General features: G+C 33.1%; 2 protein-coding genes across 3 annotated transcripts in view; one reads left to right on the top strand and one right to left on the bottom strand.

Moving 5' to 3' along the window:
* Positions 1 to 6687: 6687 nt before the first annotated feature.
* LOC127987046 (uncharacterized) lies at positions 6688 to 15377 on the bottom strand. 2 transcript variants are annotated; one of them, XM_052589324.1, is made up of 2 exons: positions 7562 to 15377; positions 6688 to 7277 (listed from the first exon to the last, which is right to left on the bottom strand). In XM_052589324.1, the coding sequence occupies exon 1, from the start codon at positions 14970 to 14972 to the stop codon at positions 8790 to 8792; it is 6183 nt and encodes a 2060-aa protein (XP_052445284.1). In that variant the 5' UTR covers positions 14973 to 15377; the 3' UTR covers positions 6688 to 7277; positions 7562 to 8789. The 2 variants fall into 2 exon arrangements, with proteins under 2 accessions (XP_052445284.1, XP_052445285.1); XM_052589325.1 differs by having other exon boundaries at positions 8554 to 15377.
* A 5411-nt stretch (positions 15378 to 20788) lies between these two features.
* Positions 20789 to 21981, top strand: part of LOC127987962 (uncharacterized) — a 1729-nt gene continuing 536 nt past the window's right edge. Inside the window, exons 1-3 of the mRNA XM_052590426.1 lie at positions 20789 to 21192; positions 21284 to 21346; positions 21474 to 21974. Of these exons, the coding sequence (XP_052446386.1) occupies positions 21066 to 21192; positions 21284 to 21346; positions 21474 to 21974 (691 nt within the window). The 5' untranslated portion in view covers positions 20789 to 21065. The remainder of the gene's footprint in view (positions 21193 to 21283; positions 21347 to 21473; positions 21975 to 21981) is intronic.

The raw sequence follows: 21981 nt of genomic DNA, 5'->3' as shown, positions 1-21981 counted from the left end.
AAGTTGTTGTAACTCAGGCATAAAATGTTCGATCTCCCCCAAACTTCACATGTTAGATAAGAATTCTGCCCTGAACACATCTGAAGGCCAATATTCCATTATAATGATAGCGCCACCTGCTGGCAACAGGAGGACTGGTACAAATAAATGACTTTGACATATTCCACTTATTTTTAAGACTTTAAATGCATATTTCTCACCGTTCACCTTTTTACTAAAGCCAAACGATGGCGGTGAGCCCGGGTGCGAGGGCCCGTTCATCGCTGCTTGCAGCTTTAATTAGGGCTCAAGCCCGAAGGGGCGAAGAGCCCTATTGTTCTTCTAAGGATTATTCTTGTTATTATTATTATTTTTATTTTTTATTAAACCTTCCGGGGTGTTTTGGGGGCCTTAACATGCTCAAAAACTCTTGAAAATTGGCACACACATTGGAATCTGCGGCCATCAGGACGCCGCAGAGGCTGGGACCCGGGCGTGGCACAGGGGCTCTACAGCGCCCCCTGGAAGACAGTCAGAATTCTTGAACCATAGCTCACACACACTTGCATGTATTTATATCAAACTCGGTACACTTATAGATCTCATTGAGCCGAACAACTTTCACACTTTATGTCATAGGCTCCGCCCAACAGGAAGTCAGCTATTCAGGGCTGTTTAAAAAAAGCATGCTCTGGAATTTGAAATACTCCTCTGAGGTTTTCAACCCGTTCGCCACGAAACTCAGTGAACATGATCTCAAGACATTGAGGATGAAAAATTGCGAGGGGATTTTTGATATCTCGAACGGTTTGCCCGTGGCGAGGCATGGAACTTATGGCGAGAAATGAGAAACAGGAAATGTCTAATAACATCCACATACATTTCCTGAATTTGATCAAACTTCATGGGTTTGTTCGTTGTATGATACCGATTGTATATATGTGGCTATTAAGAGTCAACGTTATAGCGCCACCAACTGGCAGCAGGAAGTGTGTCATTTTCCAAATGCTTTGAATTCAGCATCTTATTTTTACTCGATTTACTTAAAACTTCATCAGAATAATGACAAAACACGGCCGATGTAAATCTGTTGTGGGGATATTGATATCTGATATAGTGTTGCCATGGCAACGTGTCAAACTTGAATGTTCTGTTATGGTGAGTTTGAGGCAGACAACAAGCTCAGATTTACATGAAACTCAAAACACATATCAGTATTCTTGATAGCTAGACAATGGCAAAAGCTTTTAAAAGGGCGTGAAGGAGGCACTCTATAGCGCCACCTTTTGTCAAAAGTGGGGGGGTTAGTTTCAGCTACAGACACCAAACTTGGTACATAAATTGTTCTTTTCAAGACGGACAACTTTCTAATTCACAGTCATCAGCTACGATCAACAGGAAGTCGGCTATTTTGATTTGAATGTGTATTTTTGAGATTTTACAGTTGTGAATTAATGAATACTCCTCACAGGGGAAGTACACTATACACACCAAACGTTGTCTACATGAAGAAAAAACATCGAGGAACTTAAATTGCGAACAGATTTTGGTTAGCTTGAACGGTTTTGTCGTGGTGATTTTTTGAAATGACAGTAAAAAGTGAAACATTAATCGTCTTGTATTTTTAAATTGCAGCTTCCAAACCTTTAAAAAACATTTTTAATTTAGAAAACCAGTGATTCTGAGGAAATATGCATAGTTTCATGACTTTACAGCACTGTATGATTAAAAGAAAATTAAAAAACTGTCAGACATCTGATCTCACTCTGTCACTCTGTGTGCTGACTCTGTGTGTGTGTGTGAGTGTGAGTGGGGGAGGGGTGTGAGCTGAGTGGCAGACAGACAGAGAGAGAGAGAGAGAGAGAGAGAGAGACTTAAACATCTCTTTAATCACCAGAAAAAAAACTGTATTTTAAATAGTTATTTTTTTGTTGTTGTTGCTAATTGTGCTGTTATCATTACATCTTAAGAAATATCTTAGGCCTTATCCTTTTCTGACAGTTTCAGGGATTAAAAAAAATCCTAAAAAACCTTATTTGTGCTGCAAATAATAATTTCAAACTCATTTGATACTGACCTCTGTCACCCTGTGACATGACATTTATTTGAATTTACATAATCTCAAGGATGTAACAGTAAAACTGTTCAGCTCACAGATGAAGACTAAGCTTTAATGCAAGCAGAACTATTTCACAAATGCTTATAGGTTAATGAAATCATAACAAAACACTTTTAAATTATTTAAGGATTTGGTAACACTTTAAAATAATGTCTCAATTGTTAACATTAGTAAATGCATTGGTAACACTTCATAATAGCTGCAATTCTTAGCTAAGCATTAGTAAATAGTCAGTTCATGCTTTATATAGCCTTCTCCCAAAATTAATATTTTAGTAAGCATTTTATAAATACAGCTATAATTAAATTGTTCATGGTTTATATGCACATTTATTTTGAGGAGATTAAGGCTGTAATCTCCCAAAAAAAAATGTAAAATAAAAAATAAAATAAATAAAATAAACAAACACAGAACTCATAAATATTTATTTCAAGATGCAATAAAAGAAAACTGTACACTTGAATTTATATATATATATATAAATATATATATATATATATATATATATATATATATATATATATATATATATATATATATATATATATATATATATATATATATATATATATATATATATATATATATATATATATATATATATATATATATATATATACACACACACAATTGCATAAGTTTATATTTAAAAATGTTTAGCAAGTGTACAGCTAATAATAATAATAATGCATTTTATTTAGTTTTAGCTACAGACACCAAACTCGGTACTTAAATTGTTCTTATCAAGACGGACAACTTTCTAATTCACAGTCATAAGCTACGATCAACAGGAAGTCAGCTATTTTGATTTGAATGTGTATTTTTGAGATTTTACAGTTGTGAATTAATGCATACTCCTCACATGGGAAGTACACTATACACACCAAACTTTGACTACATGAAGAAACAACATCGAGGAACTTAAATTGCGAACGGATTTTGGTTAGCTTGAACGGTTTTGACGTGGTGATTTTTTGAAATGACAGTAAGAAGGGAAACATTAATTGTATTGTATGTCTAAATTGCAGCTTCCAAACACTTCAAGGCATGTTTTCATACAGAGATCAAATCATTATGAGGAAATATGCATAGTTTCATGACTTTACAACACTGTATGGATAAAAGAAAAGAAAAAACTGTCAGACTTCTCAACTGACATGATCTCACTCTGGCCACTCCGTCTGTGTGAGGAAAGGGAGGGGGAGAGGGAGGGGGAGTGTGAGTGTGAGGGGGTTGGTGACTGTGAATCTTTGGTGACTGACAGTGTGTGTGGATTGTAGGGAGGGGCTGTCTGGCAGAGAGAGAGAGAGAGAGAGAGAGAGAGAGAGAGAGACCTAATCATTCCTTTAATAATCAGGAAAAAAAATCTATATTTTAAATTGTTATTAGGGCTCAAGCCCGAAGGGGCGAAGAGCCCTATTGTTCTTCTAAGGATTATTCTTGTTATTATTATTATTTTTATTTTTTATTAAACCTTCCGGGGTGTTTTGGGGGCCTTAACATGCTCAAAAACTCTTGAAAATTGGCACACACATTGGAATCTGCGGCCATCAGGACGCTGCAGAGGCTGGGACCCGGGCGTGGCACAGGGACTCTACAGCGCCCCCTGGAAGACAGTCAGAATTCTTGAACCATAGCTCACACACACTTGCATGTATTTATATCAAACTCGGTACACTTATAGATCTCATTGAGCCGAACAACTTTCACACTTTATGTCATAGGCTCCGCCCAACAGGAAGTCGGCTATTCAGGGCTGTTTAAAAAAAGCATGCTCTGGAATTTGAAATACTCCTCTGAGGTTTTCAACCCGTTCGCCACGAAACTCGGTGAACATGATCTCAAGACATTGAGGATGAAAAATTGCGAGGGGATTTTTGATATCTCGAACGGTTTGCCCGTGGCGAGGCGTAGAACTTATGGCGAGAAATGAAAAACAGGAAATGTCTAATAACATCCACATACATTTCCTGAATTTGATCAAACTTCATGGGTTTGTTCGTTGTATGATACCGATTGTATATATGTGACTATCAAGAGTCAACGTTATAGCGCCACCAACTGGCAGCAGGAAGTGTGTCATTTTCCAAATGCTTTGAATTCAGCATCTTATTTTTACTCGATTTACTTAAAACTTCATCAGAATAATGACAAAACACGGCCGATGTAAATCTGTTGTGGGGATATTGATATCTGATATAGTGTTGCCATGGCAACGTGTCAAACTTGAATGTTCTGTTATGGTGAGTTTGAGGCAGACAACAAGCTCAGATTTACATGAAACTCAAAACACATATCAGTATTAGTGATAGCTAGACACTGGCAAAAGCTTTTAAAAGGGCGTGAAGGAGGCACTCTATAGCGCCACCTTTTGTCAAAAGTGGGGGGGTTAGTTTTAGCTACAGACACCAAACTCGGTACATAAATTGTTCTTTTCAAGACGGACAACTTTCTAATTCACAGTCATCAGCTACGACCAACAGGAAGTCGGCTATTTTGATTTGAATGTGTATTTTTTAGATTTTACAGTTGTGAATTAATGAATACTCCTCACAGGGGAAGTACACTATACACACCAAACTTTGTCTACATGAAGAAAAAACATTGAGGAACTTAAATTGCGAACAGATTTTGGTTAGCTTGAACGGTTTTGTCGTGGTGATTTTTTGAAATGACAGTAAAAAAGGGAAACATTAATTGTCTTGTATTTTTAAATTGCAGCTTTCAAACACTTAAAAAAAATCATACAGAGATCAAATCATTCTGAGGACATATGCATAGTTTCATGACTTTACAACACTGTATGATTAAAAGAAAATAAAAAAACTGTCAGACATCTCAACTCACTCTGTCCCTCTGTTTGAGGAATGTATGTGTGCTGACTGAGTGCATGTGTGTGTGTGAGTGGGGGATGGGCATGAGCTGAGTGGCAGACAGATAGAGAGAGAGAGAGAGAGAGAGAGACTTAAACATCTCTTTAATCACCAAAAAGAAAAAAAATTTTTGTTGTTGTTGCTAATTGTGCTTTTCTTATTACAGTTTATGAAATGCCTTAGGCCTTATCCTTTTCTGAAAGTTTTAAGGATTTTTTTAAAATCCTAAAAATCCTTATTTGTGCTGCAAATAATAATTTCAAACTCATTTGATACTGACCTATTCCATCCTGTGACATGACATGTATCTGAATTTACATAATCTCATGGATGCAACAGTAAAACTGTTCAGCTCACAGATTAAGTAATGTAATGTAATTGTAATGCAAGCAGAACTTTCACAAATGCCATTAAAGTCATTTAATGATTTTATAATACTATAAAATAATGTATAATTTGTTAACATTAGTAAATGCATTGGTAACACTTTATAGTAACTGCACTCATTAGTGAATAGTCAGTGTATGCTTTATAAAGCCTTGTCCCAACATTAATAGTCAATACTAAGCAGTTTATAAATAGAGCTATAAATAGCTTGTTCTTGGTTTATAAGCACATTTATTACAAAGGAAAGTAAAGGGTCAAGTATCTTCCTAAGAAAAATGAAAATAAACAAACAACAACACAGATTGATACAGAACTCAGAAATATTTATTTCAATATGCAATGAAAGTAAACTGTACACTTGAATTATATATATATAGGCATGTGAATATTTACATATTTAACTGCCCATATTGTAAATGAACATTTGCCAACAGTATGTCATTTCTATTTAATTAAATTAAAAAAATTACTTCTATTTTAGAAAATGAATTCTTACTTATTAAGCGCTTTAGAGTAATGTGTTATTGGAGGAGTTGCAGAAAAGTAATATTAACATACATATTGTACAGAAAGGGACTGATGGTATTTCAGCATAAATAGTAGCAATAAATCAAGAAATAATATATTTTGTTATCATCATGAATTACATGTTCTTATCATCATCATTAGAATATAAGGAACATTTAGCAGATTTATATACTGATTCACAGTTGGCGTTAGCTGAAATCCTTGCAGGGGTTAGTGTTATATCTTCAAATGTGTTGGGGGGGGGGGGGGATGTCATTAGAAATGTTTATTAGAGGCTGGATGCACACTGGAGCTCAAGTAATCTCAATTAGCTCAGAATTGTTATCCTGAGAAAGTAATAGCAAAAGGAGAATAATTAGTTTAGCTAACATTTTAGGCAATTTTGTGCATCAGATGTAAATAAAGAACAAGATTATGAGATGTATTATGAATGTATGGCTTAGATAAAGTAGTCCTGCATGGAATACAGCAAGTTATTTTTTATTTTTTTAAATTTATTTATTTATTTATTTTTTATCCTGTGTAGTAATGAAAGTAATTCAGAAGTTAATATTCTTTAACCTACTGAAATTGGATTATATACACAATTTTAAGGAAAAATAATTGACTCATTTAACAGAAAGAAATAAGAAATAAGTTATACATAACTGCTACATGTCATGGTGTTTTAGTAGCATTTAGTAGTGTGTAGAATTAGATATTATAAAAGTAATAATAATAACAAGCAAGTACACTGCAGGGACTTGAACCCCATCCAGATGGGTAACCTGGAGTACCATTACCAGTGTATTTTTGCTTTTTGTTATTATTTAGATTAAAGGGAAAGCAAAAACTTGCATTAGCAACAGCATGTTCATTTAAAATGTTTTTTGTTTTTTTTTACATAGCTATTAGATATACTGCTATATAACCCTTTATAGACACAAAGCTAAGGATTTTATTAAGGATTTTATTCCCCTTCTTCCATAAATAAATAAATATGCAACTGCAAGCATTTGTGGACCAAACCAACATCAGACGGGGCTGGCAAGCTAAATGTACATTTGCATTAATATGAATTTAATTACAGCCTTTTAGAATTAAGAATCACAATAACCATATTACCTTTTTACAATAATGACTTTATTCAAATGCATTTATGTTTAATTATAAAAAGTTGGTTTGATACAATATATTAAACTATTTACACCTGCAATTGCTGCTTACCAAGTGTTACTTATTTTATATTTTACATATGTGTATTTACACTTTAACATATGCTGTTGCAATGCAAGAAAAATAAAACCTTTTTTGTTGTTGATTTAACATGATTACACATTTTTTTATTATTTTTTATTTTTCTGGAGTGGGATTCTTATACTAGTAATGTTTTCATACAGTAATATGGACACCTAAATAAAACAAAGTTCTGATACTGGCTTACCAAGGATACAGAAGATAAGAGATAAGCTCTTTCATCATGTTCCTTTTTTCTTTCACCAGACAACCAGAACTTAAGTTAATCGATAAAGAGGAACACATAAGAATGAAATAGCAACCCAGTAATGTTCTCATGCTTTAATGTGGACATTTATAATACAGAGGACAAAAACACCAATTTTCTTTTCTTTTTTTTTTCTTCTTTTTTTTATGGGATTCTTATACTAGTAATGTTTTCATACAGTAATATGGACACCTAAATACAACAAAGTTCTGATACTGGCTTACCAAGGATACAGAAGATAAGAGATAAGCTCTTTCATCATGTTCCTTTTTTCTTTCACCAAGCAACCAGAACTTAATTTAACTGATAAAGAGGAGCACATACGAATTAAATGGCAACCCAATAATGTTCTCATTCGGTAATGTGGACATTTATAATACAATGGACAAAACAAAGCATCTTCTTTCACCAAACAACCAGAACTTAAGTTAATCGATAAAGAGGAGCACATAAGAATTAAATGGCAACCCAATAATGTTCTCATCCGGTAATGTGGACATTTATAATACAATGGACAAAACAAAGCACTGTTTTTTTTTAAGTTTTTTTTTTTTTTTTGGAGTGGGATTCTTATACTAGTAATGTTTTCATACAGTAATGTGGTCACTTAAAATACAACAAAGTTCTGATACTGGCTTACCAAGGATACAGAAGATAAGAGAGAAGCTCTTTCATCATGTTCCTTTTTTCTTTCACCAGACAACCAGAACTTAAGTTAATCAATAAAGAGGAACACATAAGAATGAAATAGCAACCCAGTAATGTTCTCATCCGGTAATGTGGACATTTATAATACAATGGACAAAACAAAGCACTTGTTTTTTTTATGTTTTTTTTTTTTTTTTTTTTGGAGTGGGATTCTTATACTAGTAATGTTTTCATACAGTAATGTGGTCACTTAAAATACAACAAAGTCCTGATACTGGCTTACCAAGGATACAGAAGATAAGAGATAAGCTCTTTCATCATGTTCCTTTTTTCTTTCACCAGACAACCAGAACTTAAGTTAATCGATAAAGAGGAACACATAAGAATGAAATAGCAACCCAGTAATGTTCTCATGCTTTAATGTGGACATTTATAATACAGAGGACAAAAACACCAATTTTCTTTTCTTTTTTTTTTTCTTCTTTTTTTTATGGGATTCTTATACTAGTAATGTTTTCATACAGTAATATGGACACCTAAATACAACAAAGTTCTGATACTGGCTTACCAAGGATACAGAAGATAAGAGATAAGCTCTTTCATCATGTTCCTTTTTTCTTTCACCAAGCAACCAGAACTTAATTTAACTGATAAAGAGGAGCACATACGAATTAAATGGCAACCCAATAATGTTCTCATTCGGTAATGTGGACATTTATAATACAATGGACAAAACAAAGCATCTTCTTTCACCAAACAACCAGAACTTAAGTTAAGCATTTTTTATCCAGAACAAGCAATGGACATGGGGAGAACCACGTTGTTGAAATTCCACCCTATAAAAGTAGTCCACAATTTCCCCTATGGGCTGAACAGGAGACATAAGCATCTCTTTTAAAAAACAATGCCACCTAAAATCAAACATGCGAGCTGCTGTTACAGGATTACGACGCAAAAGTTCACATTTTTCATCCCATTGTAATTGTTCTAATGCTGTTTTTCTTCCTTCATGTTTTAAAATACTTGACATTAGATTTGTCCATCTCATATCAGCAGATGAGAAGGAGCAAAACCAGGTGGGAATGCCAAGTTGTCTGACCATGGCAAACAAATCTTTTTGCACACCTTGCCAAAATGCCGGAGTGCCACGGATGGGCTTCAAAAATCTATAGCCTTCATCATAATTAAGCACTTGCCTCAAGGACTCAGTATCTTTGAACATTTCACTTGGTATGGACTTACTACATCCATGGCCTTTTCTTAAAGCAATAGATACATTAGACAGTACCTGTTGTATTTCTGATAGATACTGTGCATAAAAAATGTATTCAATATTTTGTGCAAATCTACCATCTGCATGCAAAATTCGATTATTAAAATATCGAGACAATGTTAATCTCTGTGCCCTTTTATCACAAAAAGTTGAAGTACCATTAGGAAACAAAACAGGAAAACATTTAGCTTCATTTGTCTCATCTGCAAGCATTTTCACTGGATTATTCCCTTCGGCAGGAGCCAGGCTCAAGATTCCATCAAAATACTGATCAAGTACTTCTTGTCCAATATCTACAGGTTGCAAACAAGTGTCCATAAACACACAGTGCTGTTGCCTATCGTGTAACTCCTCATCAACATTTGTGTTTTCCAGTTCAGTCTCCTCCATGTTGTTTGTATCGTCATCATCATCTTGTCTAATAAACTCATTTAACCAATTATCATTAAAAACAATATCTGTATAGTATTTGTTGATTTTTTTTAAGCAACTGAGTGCCTGTTTAATATTTGTTGTGTCCACATACTGATACTTATAATGACCTTTATATGTCAACTTCCGCTTTAACTTTACACAAATTAAAGACCCTTCATTTTCTGTTCTAGGCAAAACATTTGTTGTTTGTTTAATATCAGCTGCCACGCAACTAATAGGACCGTGCACTCCATTTTGCCCACCTTTTGGTAAAGCTAACATTTTCATGAATGGGATATGCAAAGCTATCAAATGTTGCTCTAAATTATTGAGACAACTTAGTTCTTCAGGTATAGGTTTCAATTCTAAATTGTTAACTGCACTTTCAGCTGGCATTTCTCCTTTTTTTACTTTAGTATGACAAGTGAAGCAAATCCAAAGCTTGCCTTTACATGAATCTGCCAGTTCACAGGGAATAACACAATTTTCACCACACTTATGCAAAAAATGTTTTGTAATACATTTTTTTGCCATCTGTGACACTGCTGAATTTGTGTTATAATTTTCTGTTTTACAGCATAATACTTGCTGTTTAAATAACAGCCGGTGGCAAACACAACAAACAAATTCTGGCCCAGAACTAACTTTATCTAGAAACGTCTTTTTGACAAAATCACAAATCTTCTGATTTTGTCTTAATTGTTCTCTTTTCATCTTGTTAATTCTTTTTACATTTTCTTTATGTGATGCACTATTACGATATTTTACGTTACTGCGCTGCTTGACAGTGTTTCTATGCTGGTCATTGCCATGGTATTTCACCCTACTGAATGTTTTCATTCTATTTTTAAATCCCTCATTGACATGATATTTCACCCTACTGAATGTCTTCACTCTGTTTTTAAATTCATCATTGACATGATATTTCACCTTACTGAATGTTTTCACTCTGTTTTTAAATTCATCATTGACATGATATTTCACCTTACTGAATGTTTTCACTCTGTTTTTAAATTCATCATTGACATGATATTTCACCTTACTGAATGTTTTCACTCTGTTTTTAAATTGAACATTGTTCTGGTATTTTATCCTACTATATTTCCTCACTCTCATTTTATATTGCTCATTCTTTTTATACTTCACTCGATTGTACTCATTGACTTTACACTTATGTTGCTGGTTTTCAGCATATTTGATCTTACTTGCCTGTTTTAATGACTCTTTATATAAAGGATTGCTGTGATATCTTTTCCTATTGAGATTTTTCATATGATTCTGAAACTCTGCATTGCAATGATACTTCTCCAAAACAGGTTGCTTAATTTGGCCTTTAATTTTGTTCTTTACTCTTTTTAATGAAAAATACCTTTTCAAGTATTTCCTCTTATTAGCAGATGCATCATTCTTTATATCTCCAGTAACAGGATTTTGTTCCTTATGATTCACAGAAATTTCACTTTGAATTTTTACTCGCTGTCTGGTACAAATGTGTTTTCCAACATCACTTTCTTCATTCTGGCACAGCATATAACACATCTGGCTATTAGGTTGTTTCACACAAATAACAACTTCATAATGATTCTCATTACAGTGCTGTAGATATATACCTTGATTGCACGTTCTTTCATGCATACAACTGTACTGTAACCATTTTTCATTATGATATGTATAAATATCCACTCCCAAATAATTAGCCATCGCTTGAATCTCCAATTCTGTGGCCCATGATCCTACAAACCTCATTTTGGATTTAGATAAATAATCTTCCATAGATACATACTGACATCTTAAAAGATTCTTATATTGCACACTGTGCAATTCCATATGTTTCACAACTGCAAGTCTAACTGCCCGATGAGGTTTTTGCGTACCACATATTACTTGTGCCACTGCCCTAAAAAAACAACTTCCATCACCTACAATACTAACTGTTTTACAAGGATGGCCAATTTTTCTGTTGTTTCTTGGAAAACCTAAATTTTCACTATTAAACTCTATATTTAGTTTACTACTTAATTTTTGCTTTACTTCAGTACAGAGTGGATTGAAATTAAAAATCCTATTTGTCTCATTGCCCAAACAAACTACATCATCTGAATTTGCATCAATTTTGGAAATTGTTTCAAGTACTTTAGCGCTCTCCTTTATTGATTGTTTTGGCTTCTTAGTAACCACAGTTTCTTTCTCTTCTTCCACATTCACATTTATACAATCATGCATTCTTTTTTTACCCCTGCGGGTCGTTTTTTCACTTTCGTCATTTATGTTTTCTGTGTGACTAGCAGAGTTTTCTTGGCTTTTAAGTAGGACACAGACCCCACTTATTTCAAAAATGTTTTGGTTTCTTCTAGTGAATACAGACAAATTTTCAATGTGCTTCAAAACACAACTAAGTGAATTGTAATATACAGCCACACTAAATCCATTACCATCAACCATCCCAGCACTGTTACGTGCATGAGAATCAACCACAGCAAATTTACAATTTCCCTTAATGATGGCAAAAGTACTGCCATTTAAGGTAAAAAAGCATGTGTCATATTTTTCAAACATTGTTTGCAAACCATCAGCTAATGTCACACATGCACCAGATCTAATAAAATCTCCATCAACCACATCTACATGTCCAGAAACAAAATCAGCATATTCAAATTTGAATGCATTTGTACCAAAAACATACTCTTTAGGAAGATCTTGTATACACAGCAAGTTTTTCTTTGTTGGATCACTGATTAAACCACTTTGACGCAAACTAGAATACAAGCTATCGCCAGTATTTACAACATTATCTAGATCTTTACTTTGCCATGAGAACACACTATGTACACTGTGCATCGCTATAGCAGCCAAACTAATCGCAACACACTGTTTCCCTGGCCACTTGAACTTACGGTCACCCTGATGAAATGATCCAAGAATGCTACTAACACTTTCTCTTTGCTTTATTGTAGAAGCTGAGATCTCTTCTGTCTCATTTGGTGTACATACACTCTTTTCTCCAACAGTATCATTGTAAACTAATCGTGGTGTATCTGATGACGTAAATTTGACATTAATGCCACATATACTAAAGTTTTCTGCATTCAGACTTGTCATTAAATTATCAATGTGCAAAAATAGGTCATGCCAATTTGTGTTGAAAACAACAACTGCAGTTCCAATGTCTGATCCCAAACCACATGCGTTTCGGACATTACAGTCAACAACAACATAGAAATCATTATGTCTGACAATAGCACACGTGTCTCCTTTTATGTTGACCAAACAAGATTCATGACTAAACAAAATCTCCTGTAATTTCTCATACAAGTCATTTTTTCCTCCATTCATTAATCGTTCTATTGTTACTTTGCATGTTTTACTGAAAATGTCATGTTGCCCACCAAACCACTGAGAAAATCGACAGTCTCCATAACTCTCAGTGTTTTTTTTACACCTAGTCATGTCATTGACCAGTTTACTTCCCTCACTACGTATGTCCTGAATGTCAGATTTTCGCCAAGTACACACATTATGTAGCTTGTGCTTAACAACTGAAACTATACTACAAGCTACTCCCACAAACTCCTCAGTCACCTCTGCAGACTTCAGTCTAACCTCATTGGCTGCTACAATGCCCACCACGTCTGGACAAGCACAAGCAACAGAATTAGAAACATCTGCCTTACTTTTGTTGTTGAATGGCTCACTCTGTATTTTAAATCTCTTCGGTTTAGTAACCAAAATTTCTTTTTCTTCTTCCACATTCACATTTATACAATCATGCATTCTTTTTTTACCCTTGCAGGTAATTTTTTCACTTTCATCATTTATGCTTTCTGTATGACTATCAGATTTGTCTTGGCTTTTAAGTAGGACACAGACCCCACTTATTTCAAAAATCTTCAGGTTTCTTCGAGTAAATGCAGACAAATTTTCAATGTGCTTCAAAACACAATTTAGCGAATTATAATATACAACCACACTAAATCCATTACCATCAACCATTCCAGCACTGTTACGTGCATGAGAATCAACCACAGCAAACCTACTATTTTCTTTAATAATGGCAATAGTACTGCCATTTAAGGTAAAAAAGCATGTGTCATATTTTTCAAACATTGTTTGCAAACCATCAGCTAATGTCACACATGCACCAGATCTAATAAAATCTCCATCAACCACATCTACATGTCCAGAAACAAAATCAGCATATTCAAATTTGAATGCAGTTGTACCAAACACATACTCTTTAGGAAGATCTTGAATACACAGCAACTTTTTCTTTGTTGGATCACTGATTAAACCACTTTGACGCAAACTAGAATACAAGCTATCGCCAGTATTTACAACATTATCTAGATCTTTACTTTGCCATGAGAACACACTAAGCACACTGTGCATCGCTATAGCAGCCAAACTAATCGCAACACACTGTTTCCCTGGCCACTTGAACTTACGGTCACCCTGATGAAATGATCCACGGATGCTAACACCTTCTCTTTGATTTAATGTAGATGCTGACATTTCTTCAGTTTCATTTGCTGTACATTCTCTGTTTTCTCCAACAGTATCATTGTAAACAACTTGTGGCATTTCTGATAATGATAAGTTGACATTGATGCCACATATACTAAAGTTTTCTGCATTCAGACTTGTCATTAAATTATCAATGTGCAAAAATAGGTCTTGCCAATTTGTGTTGAAAACAACAACTGCAGTTCCAATGTCTGATCCCAAACCACATGCGTTTCGGACATTACAGTCAACAACAACATAGAAATCATTATGTCTGACAATAGCACACGTGTCTTCTTTTATGTTGACCAAACAAGATTCATGACTAAACAAAATCTCCTGTAATTTCTCATACAAGTCATTTTTTCCTCCATTCATTAATCGTTCTATTGTTACTTTGCATGTTGTACTGAAAATGTCATGTTGCCCACCAAACCACTGAGAAAATCGACAGTCTCCATAACTCTCAGGTTTTTTTTTACACCTAGTCATGTCATTGACCAGTTTACTTCCCTCACTACGTATGTCCTGAATGTCAGATTTTCGCCAAGTACACACATTATGTAGCTTGTGCTTAACAACTGAAACTATACTACAAGCTACTCCCACAAACTCCTCAGTCACCTCTGCAGACTTCAGTCTAACCTCATTGGCTGCTACAATGCCCACCACGTCTGGACAAACACAAGCAACAGAATTAGAAACATCTGCCTTACTTTTGTTGTTGAATGGCTCACGCCGCATTCTAAATCTCTTCAGCTTAGGCATCTAAAAACAAAAAAATAAAATCACATTACTATCATCAAAACATCAGCAACTTACAATAATATTAAACATTACACATACATTAGAATTTTTATACATTGTAAAGGCCAAAGTATGCTTCAATTTTAACCTGTACACAATCAACAGCGCGCAGTGTGTGTGATGTGATTTGTGTCATCAGAACAGTGTAAGCGTACTGTACATGCACCACTCTATTTTTGTTACCATGCGTGCTTGTCAATCTGAGCAAAAAGGTATGAGGTAACTCAGCTTTGGTTTATAAAAGTGAAAAAAAGTTGATCAACCATAACTTAACTGGACACAGATAAAGCTCTCTTTGCATTCAACATCAAATGGAGTATACTTGAAAGGCTGGGTGTTCAACTGTACACATTTGCTAGCATACACACACACACACACACACACACACACAAACAAGTATACTTTGGCCTTAAATATAAACATTTTCATGCACATAGAAATAGCAAACTAACAAACAAATACAATTTTTAGTTGAACCCAATAAACAGTTAAATCAATAAATTATATTACCTCAAAAATATTGTTTAATTATAAGCATATTTAAGTAACAATTTTCAAGTAGAAGGAAATAAAACTTATGCTTTACACTCCCAGATATAACTGCATTATATGTAAAATATATATTATAATATAAAAAGCAAAATGGAAAGTTACAATAGAGATCATATTACACTACATTATTACTGTATTTCAGGTCAAATTAAAGCAACATTACTGAGCTTAAGAGATTACTTGTACAAATCTTTTATCATCTTACGAAACACAAACCTTTGCATAATTCTGTATATTGAAAAAACTTTCAATACTAGCATTAAACGTATAGTATAAAATGTAATCATAAACTCACTGACAAAATAACAACAAACTCTGCTCTCAATGTTAACCACAAAACATTTAAACTGTACTGTCCGTTATCTTCATACTAACCAACTTCAAACATTGTTTTTCAATTTAAAACACAAGACATTAAGTAGTAAACATTGTGAACTAGAAACTATACATCCAGCACATACAATTAAAGATCATACAATAAAATTAGTCATGTACTGTAAATGTATTTAAGTATATTGACCACAAATAAATTCAGCTTTGGCAAAATATTAAACAATGTTTATTTATTTGCTGTAACTGTAACCTGCTTGCACACTCACCTAATTTATCAAACAATAGTGAACATTTAACAACCACACTCCTTCATTAAACACTAAAACACCAATGCTCAAAACACCAATTAAAACATCTCTCATGTTACTATCTATCTATCTGTCTATCTATCTATCTATCTATCTATCTCCTACATAAAATATACATATAGCCTCATCATTTATAGCCTAGATTCAATGGCATAAGCACATAAATAATACATAGACTATTACCTCTGCTTTTCCTGCAAACATAATATGACAATCTTCCCTTTTTACCCAAAGCCATCAATATTAAAACCAATAGACTGCCGTTTCAATAACCACATCTCCACAGCTTTACCTCCCTGAAACAACACATTAAACCATGATATATACAAAACTTCCTCCAACATAAAATTGTATTCACTATCAACAACATTAAACCTTCAACAAAAATCCATATAGAACCCATAAACATTACTATAACACAACTTACATATTAGAATCAGTGCAGTAAAAATAAAAAATATGCATGCACATAGAAATAGAAAACTTGAAAAAAAAATTTTTTTTTAATAATTAAACAAAAAATACATTTCATTCTAGACATATATTTTTAGTTTAACTCAATAAATAGATTATTACCTAAAAAAAACATTGCATAATTCTCAGTATATATTTAACTCTAACTCTATATTTTAAAACTAGCAAGAAAAGTTATATTTTTTTTTATTATGTTGTGCACTAGCAGACATGACTGCACTATATAGTAAAACATGTTACAATATAAAAGAAGCAAAATTGGAAATTACAATTGTAACCATATCACACAATATTAATTCTTTACAGTATTTCAGGCCAAATACATGAAACATTACTGACTTAGAGATTTCTTTTAGAAACCTTTCATGCATATTACCCAACACAAACCTTTGCATAGTTCTGTATATTAAAAATTGTTCAGGAGTTCGCATTAAACATAATATAAACTGTATCCTTCATTCTTGAACTCACTGACAACATAACAAAAAACTCTGCCCTGCATTTCAGTGTTAACCACAAAATATTAAAACTGTACTGTCATCTAACTTCATACTAAGCAACTTCAAACAAATGTTTTCCATTTAAAACACAAAAGACAGCATCTACAGACCACTACAAAGCAAAAAAAACTATACATCCAATACAAACAGTTAAATTTTATACAACAAAAATAGTCATAAGTAGTCATAATATGTGTAATTAGGTGTATTAACCACAAAAAATTCAACAATTGTATTCCTATGATTCTTGCAATATTGTCTTAAAACAAATAGATGTAAAATATTCTCAAACATAACTGACATGGTTATTTATTTATTTTGTTTTATTTATTTACTTTTGGCTGTAACTCTGACATGCTTGTAAACTCCCCAATCTCACCAACCACGATTAATCATTCAACAACTCCTTCAATAACCACATCCCCTTCATCATACTATTAAATCCATCCACACAACAACTATTTCAGTCCAACATCTTTTCATCAATCACATTTCTATCCGTAAAAAAAAAAATAGTTTACATATACATATTATACAACCATTTAAAAGGCTGAACCCTTTCTGCGCTAATTTAAATATATTAGTACTTTTCCACTACAAAAACACATAAAAATGTTTATAGTACCAAAAACATTTATATAGTTTAAAAAACACTGTAGTGAAACCTGAAAATGTATCTTTGACATCAAATTAATAAATTACATTAAAATATTTATAAATACACTTACTACAATAGGCGATTTACTTTCTATAATTTTTGGTAATATTACAGCTGTTGGATCAAATACATGGTAACTTAAAGAGCACAACTTCTTACAAAACACACACACACACACACACACACACACACACACACACACACACACACACACACACACATATATATATATATATATATATATATATATATACGCAATAGTTCAGTTATTGTTTTCATCCTATAACCACACACAACATAAACTACTCTGCATCACAACATAACAACAATAAAAACATCATACACAACTAATTCTCTTAAATGCTAAATAGTTGTAAATTTAACACCCACAAGTTTTTCTGACTCAAAACACATAAAATAACACTTAAACTTAAAATATACAGCCCAAAGCGCACTACCCACAAATACAATTTACTAACATTAAATAAAAAATGTATAATACAAAAATAAGTAATAAACTCCTGACACGTAATTCACGTAATAGAATTACCAGTTTCAAAAAACTACAAATCAAGAAACAAATCTGCTCAACCTTATTTTGTAACATAGCTCAGATATATTAATTGCCTTATTTTTAACATATCACCATTTAAACTTTCTGCTTTACCATCTCCTTTTCCATTACAACTTTAATCTATACAATATTTATTTCACAAAAATACAGATATCATTTAATAATTACATTCAACATCTTACTTATATCAAAATCAATCTTTCTAAATTACATATATACACAGCTATGAAAACACAGTGCAAACAAAAGTCTACCACTGTAACACCTTTAAAACAAAATTTACCATATCATATATCCTACTTTCAATGATAACCTATAGCATCATAATATATTGCCTAGGTTCAATGGAATACACATATAAAAAAAAAAAAACAACATCAGCTCTTACCTCTGCGATCGCTGCAAGTAATAAGAATTTTCAAAGACTTTACTTTTAACATACAGTTGTTAATATTCTGACCAATACACTGTAGTTTCAGTAACCACACCTCCACTGCATTACCTCACTAAATACAATCATGCCCCAAACCCTGCCCATTGACTCTCACAGCAAATCAAATAAAGAAATTCTAAAAATATTTACATTGGGAAACACCCTTAATTATTTAGCATACACCCCCTCCAGAAACTACATTTCTCAAACCAAAAAAATATATATTACATAATAATGTAATATTCTATTAAAACATTACTTCACAAAAATAAAAAAAAAATACTGTAACTAATCTAAATAAGTACACGCATAAACACACATAAATTCAATTCAATTCAAAACCTATTCAATATTTCTTCCAACATAAAACTTCATTCACTGTTGAAACAACATTGAAACCTTCAATAAAAATCATTATAGAACACATCAACCTCTACTAATACCAGTAAAATTAAATGCAATGCAGCCATATCACCACCCTGATATTTTTTACACACACACACAAATAGATTATTACTTTAACCTTATTTAAAACACTGAACAATCCCCATCCCCAGTTACCCCCCCCCTCCCTCCCCCCCCACACACTCTTCCACAGATCACCTCTCCTTACAGAGACGGAATGTCTGCCAACCCAATCAACATTCTTTTGTTTACTTCTGTCTGTGTCAGACCAATGATTTCACACCATTCTTTAATATATCACTTTGTAATTTTCCTTTTATCTCCATTTTATAGAATTTTCTCAACAAAAATTATTTAAATAGTATATTTTAAAGCATGTATTTATTTAGATCTTACAATATATTAACATATACATATATTAAAATATTTGAGTTTACAGTATAAGTTGTCCTTATACACTAACTCTATATTATACTCCATTTATTTGTAAAAAAAATAAATAAAAATAACATTTAATCAGAATACATAACAAAACCACTACATACATAACCAACATCTTCATACACATCAACACAATACTTTAATTCTGAGAACAAGGTTAAACATAAATTGTATTCCTTATCCTTACACTTGTCTACAAAAACTTTATAAATAAACAGTTAATTTGCCATTTGGACATTGCTCTACTCAGGAATACATCTGAATGTGTGCTCTTCTTAAGTTTATTTATTGCATCTGCACTGCCACTTTAATTTTCCTCCATGTAGCTCTACGTCACTCTACAAAGACATTTTAGACACCGTTCTACCCCGGTAATCACAATATTACCTCAGGACTTCTTATGTACACCAGACACTAAACACTGATTACCTTTATTGTACCTGTTACTTCTACTTATTTGTATATATGCACTGCAACCATATCCCCCCACCCTATATTTTTTACACAAGAAAAATGTATTACTTTAACCCCCCGCCCGACACACACACACACACACAGATCACCTCTCCTCACTGGGACAGAATGTCTGCCAACCCAATCAACATTCTTTTGTTTACTTCTGTCTGTGTCAGACCAATTGTGTCACATGATTTCACACTATCACATAATTAAATTATATTGTTTATTATTACACTTCTTTATTCATTACATGTTGCCACAAAAAACATGAAAATTTAATTTAATTTATAGATACATTATATATAATAATAAATAACAATATGGCCATTTTTACAAATTTTGTCAAAGTAAAAATGGTACAACAAATAAATCTGTTTTAAAATAGTTGAGAATCATATTTATACAAAGCTTAGTAAAAACAAAATCCTGAAAAATCTTTTTTTTTTTAAATCCATTGTTTTTGCCTATGCATGTTCATCCATGTATTCCCATTTTCTTAAAGAAACTGAGTCCCCAACTGAGGACAAAGCATAACATATAAAAATTGTTTTACTTTTACTTTTTGTTTTTTTACATTATTTATGTTGCTCTTAACAATGTGAAAGACATGGAACAAAAAAACTTTTTTTTTTTCTAAAACTTTTTTTCTCAAACCTCAAACAGATTAAAAGCTACTCTTACCCTAACAATTCACACTTGCTATACCCCAACTCTCCAAGTCAAGATGTCTCTAGCCACCAATCAACAATCTATTGTTCAGCTAAATGTGTCAGACCTTAGATGAGTCATAAACCAACATCAAAGTTTCATGTATGTCATGCACATACCTTTTATCTAACTTTTCAGCCAACAGCATCATCTTGTACACTTAAGACTGCCTTCCCACTCTGCTAACTCCTCCCAAGCCTTTGACTGTAATGCTACCCTTTATAATCCCCACTATATCTATATGTAACATGCTACATTCCTCACCACTGAACTACTGGCTTAAACTTTCCTGCCCATACATCATTTCCAAACAAATTGCATCAATGGATCTACAAGGTAATACCACATATCAATTCCACATTTAATAACCTCTGTAACATTATATACAGTTTCCAAAAAAATTTACATTTTAGATTTGTCTCTACAGGATACACATCCAACACAAATCTCACAACCACTATCTCCAAAAGATCCTTTATCATACCCCAAGGTAAGTTACAAATACATGCTTTTAAGTTTAATAGCATGTCATGGAACCATACTTCCTATTTTGAATTCCTTCCTACCTTAATTTCACTCAAATCTATAATTCTACTTATTATCCTTTTCTTTTACAGGATTGAATGTCTGCTTCCTCACAGACTCAATATGTCGAGATATTAAAGACTACATGCCAAAAGCACAATGCTGGGTACACCCAGGGACAACGCTTATAAGATCTGCTATGCAACACATCTACCACTTTAAGACAGTACACAGCAACAGCATTGTGATCCTTCACATCGGAACAAATGACATTGCAAGTGGAGCACCTGCATCAGTAGTCATCCAACGCATGAAAACTCTCATAACAAGAATCTCCCTCACTAATCCTCACATCCTTTACTATGGAATCAGTGCTATCTTACCACGTCCAACAGATAACTCTACAACTAAGAACACTGTAAAAGAATTCAACAGCTTGCTTCGCTACTGGACTGAACAAACAACAAACATAATTTTTCTGAACACAACAAAACCATTCCTAAAAAGTGGAAAAATAATCCATCACCTATACAAGCAAGATGGGCTACATCTCACTACACAAGGAAAACAAAGACTTTTTGCCTACTTCCAGCGTTTCCT

Source organism: Carassius gibelio, chromosome B22, assembly GCF_023724105.1.
Source record: "Carassius gibelio isolate Cgi1373 ecotype wild population from Czech Republic chromosome B22, carGib1.2-hapl.c, whole genome shotgun sequence".
Taxonomy (NCBI): Eukaryota; Metazoa; Chordata; class Actinopteri; order Cypriniformes; family Cyprinidae; genus Carassius; species Carassius gibelio.
This window is presented reverse-complemented; position numbering and strand designations above follow the sequence as displayed.